Source organism: Dendroctonus ponderosae, unplaced genomic scaffold, assembly GCF_020466585.1.
Source record: "Dendroctonus ponderosae isolate FM_Combo_2020 unplaced genomic scaffold, Dpon_F_20191213v2 Dpon_F_20191213_1, whole genome shotgun sequence".
In the NCBI taxonomy this organism is placed as follows: Eukaryota; Metazoa; Arthropoda; class Insecta; order Coleoptera; family Curculionidae; genus Dendroctonus; species Dendroctonus ponderosae.
Genome location: NW_026017110.1, coordinates 1236427 through 1238779, shown reverse-complemented (window position 1 = coordinate 1238779; position 2353 = coordinate 1236427). Strand labels below are relative to the sequence as shown.

The 2353-nt window shown below is 40.2% G+C and overlaps 1 protein-coding gene across 1 annotated transcript in view; it reads right to left on the bottom strand.

Moving 5' to 3' along the window:
* Positions 1-2353, bottom strand: part of LOC109538159 (fasciclin-1) — a gene marked incomplete in the record, with an annotated part of 144463 nt that overhangs the window by 16313 nt on the left and 125797 nt on the right. The window contains 1 exon segment of the mRNA XM_048668056.1: positions 1457-1634. Coding sequence (XP_048524013.1) covers positions 1457-1634 — 178 coding nt within the window.

Below are 2353 nucleotides of genomic sequence, written 5' to 3'. Positions count from 1 at the left end.
GGAGATCACTTCACCCACTGCCTGATCGCCTTTGATAATGTCCACCGCATTTGTGGGCGAAACGTCCGGAAGAAATTCTCATGGACCACGGCTTCAAAGCCCCGAAAACATTCCTAAATGTAATTTGATTTTTAATTAAACATTCTTTAAACTATCGCTCCTAGGGAAAATACCGCAGATTCATCTTGAAAAAAAAAACCGCGCTCGTTCTCTGCTACTCACTGTTTAAGTGTCTGCAATCAAGAATCAGGTACATAGTTTGTGAACTTCTTCAGCGAGTAACAAACGATTTGACCGAATAATGTTTAAAGAAGAATTGGAGATAAAGTGGGACGAAAGGTGGACACCAAAGGAACCATTAGAGACAAACAGTTTGAATCGGTCTTAGTCGGCAAGCACTGGAGATCACTTCACCCACTGCCTGATCGCCTTTGATAATGTCCACCGCATTTGTGGGCGAAACGTCCGGAAGAAATTCCCATGAATCACGGCTTCAAAGCCCGGAAAACATTCCTAAATGTGATTTGATTTTTAATTAAACATTCTTTAAACTATCGCTCCTAGGGAAAATACCGCAGATTCATCTTGAAAAAAAAACCGCGCTTGTTCTCTGCTACTCACTCTTTAAGTGTCTGCAACCAAGAATCAGGTACATACTTTGTGCACTTCTTCAGCGAGTAACAAACGATTTGACCGAATAATGTTTAAAGAAGAATTGAAGATAAAGTGGGACGAAAGGTGGACACCAAAGGAACCATTAAAGACAAACAGTTTGAATAAAACAATTGATTTGAAAAATCAAATCCCCGGTTTTTGGACCGCAATTCTTCGTTTCCTTTGCGTATGAAAAGAGAAACCAAATAAAAAGTGTAATACAGAAGTTTAAAAAATCTAGAGTCCAAACAACTGCCAAACTTCTTTAAATGCGCCAACTTTGCTTTAAATTCCGTTTTGGTTCAGTATCCAAATCCACCTTGTAAAATACAAAAACAAGTTGAACAGCTGAAATGTTTTTCCCTCCACTTGGACCGTTATAAAGAAAGCTGCCTTATAAGCATGTGCTCCATTTGCCGGCATAAATGGACTTTACGGCACTGATTCATACTGGAACAGATGCGTGGCCGGAAAAACCGAGTAAAAAGTGGACAACCTTCATCAAATATGAAAAATGTCGCTTTTAGCCTTTTCTCTCCTGGTCGCATAACGACCAGTCCGAAGAGGCACGCCAGTTGCTTTTATAGTGCCCGAGTGTTTTTCCTCGACTTCAATTTTTCCTTGGATGAAGCAAACCCGCATTATATAATTGGTGTAATAAATTACACAGATAACCTTCGAAAGGCCGGTTCTTTATGCTTTTAACAATGGGTTTTCGCTTTTAAGGTGGCCGCAAAAAATGTTTGCTTCTACAACGGATGGCGAGAAAAATAGCAAAACTGCACTAATCGGTTCTACTCACTTATAATGGTTTTGTCTCGTTGTTCTTGTGTGAAGGAAATTATCACCCGGATAACATTATCGCTGTTCGCTAGAGTAGGGAATGGCGAATCCTTCTTGGTGGGCGTGGTAAATAGAACTTCCCTTGGAATCACATGCCCATCAATTATGTAGTCGTCTATGAGGCCAGCTCGGTTATTCTGAAATCATGCTCACTACATTTTCTGGCCTGTTATGCGTTCGATTGATTACTTTAAGGCACCCCCAGCCTCAATATTACCGGATACATTAGTGGCAATAGCTGGAAAGTTCGACGGTTAAGAGCAGGAAACACATTAGAAACTAGTTTACATGTTTTTCGGGCCGATATGTTCAAGAACTTGTTGCTCTCAGCTGGACCAACATTTCCAAAACTTTTCAGCCGAATATCGAGCAAAGCGTGTGAGTTTTGGAAGTTTATTGCTCGAACTTTGGCTTAATGAGCTGCAGATTTATCTGCTTCATACAAGTATGATGGATTTTTGCCCTCAACCATGGGATTTCTTAGCTTTTCGATGGAAAAGTATAAATAGTGTGTAGTTGAGGATTCGGTTTCAAGCAACGAAAGTTTTAGTAACTTTGTATTGATTTGTCTTCAGCACTAAAGTCTGTAAATACGCAGTTGGGATCGTCGAAATTTATGAGCATTTTATAACAATTTTTAACGCGGGCATGCAAATATCACGGTCGGTTTTCGCAAAAATTCAAATTTTACACCCTTTAGTTGCTTTGAAACAAATATAACTCAAAACTTCAGCGTTTTTCAGGTTTTTGGGCCGTCGTACAATGGAATTTCTTCCTGACGTTTCGCAAGCACGAGTGGCTTGCATCTTCAGAAGTGGTTTGCTTGAACGCTTACACTGTTCTCATCAGAACCCGC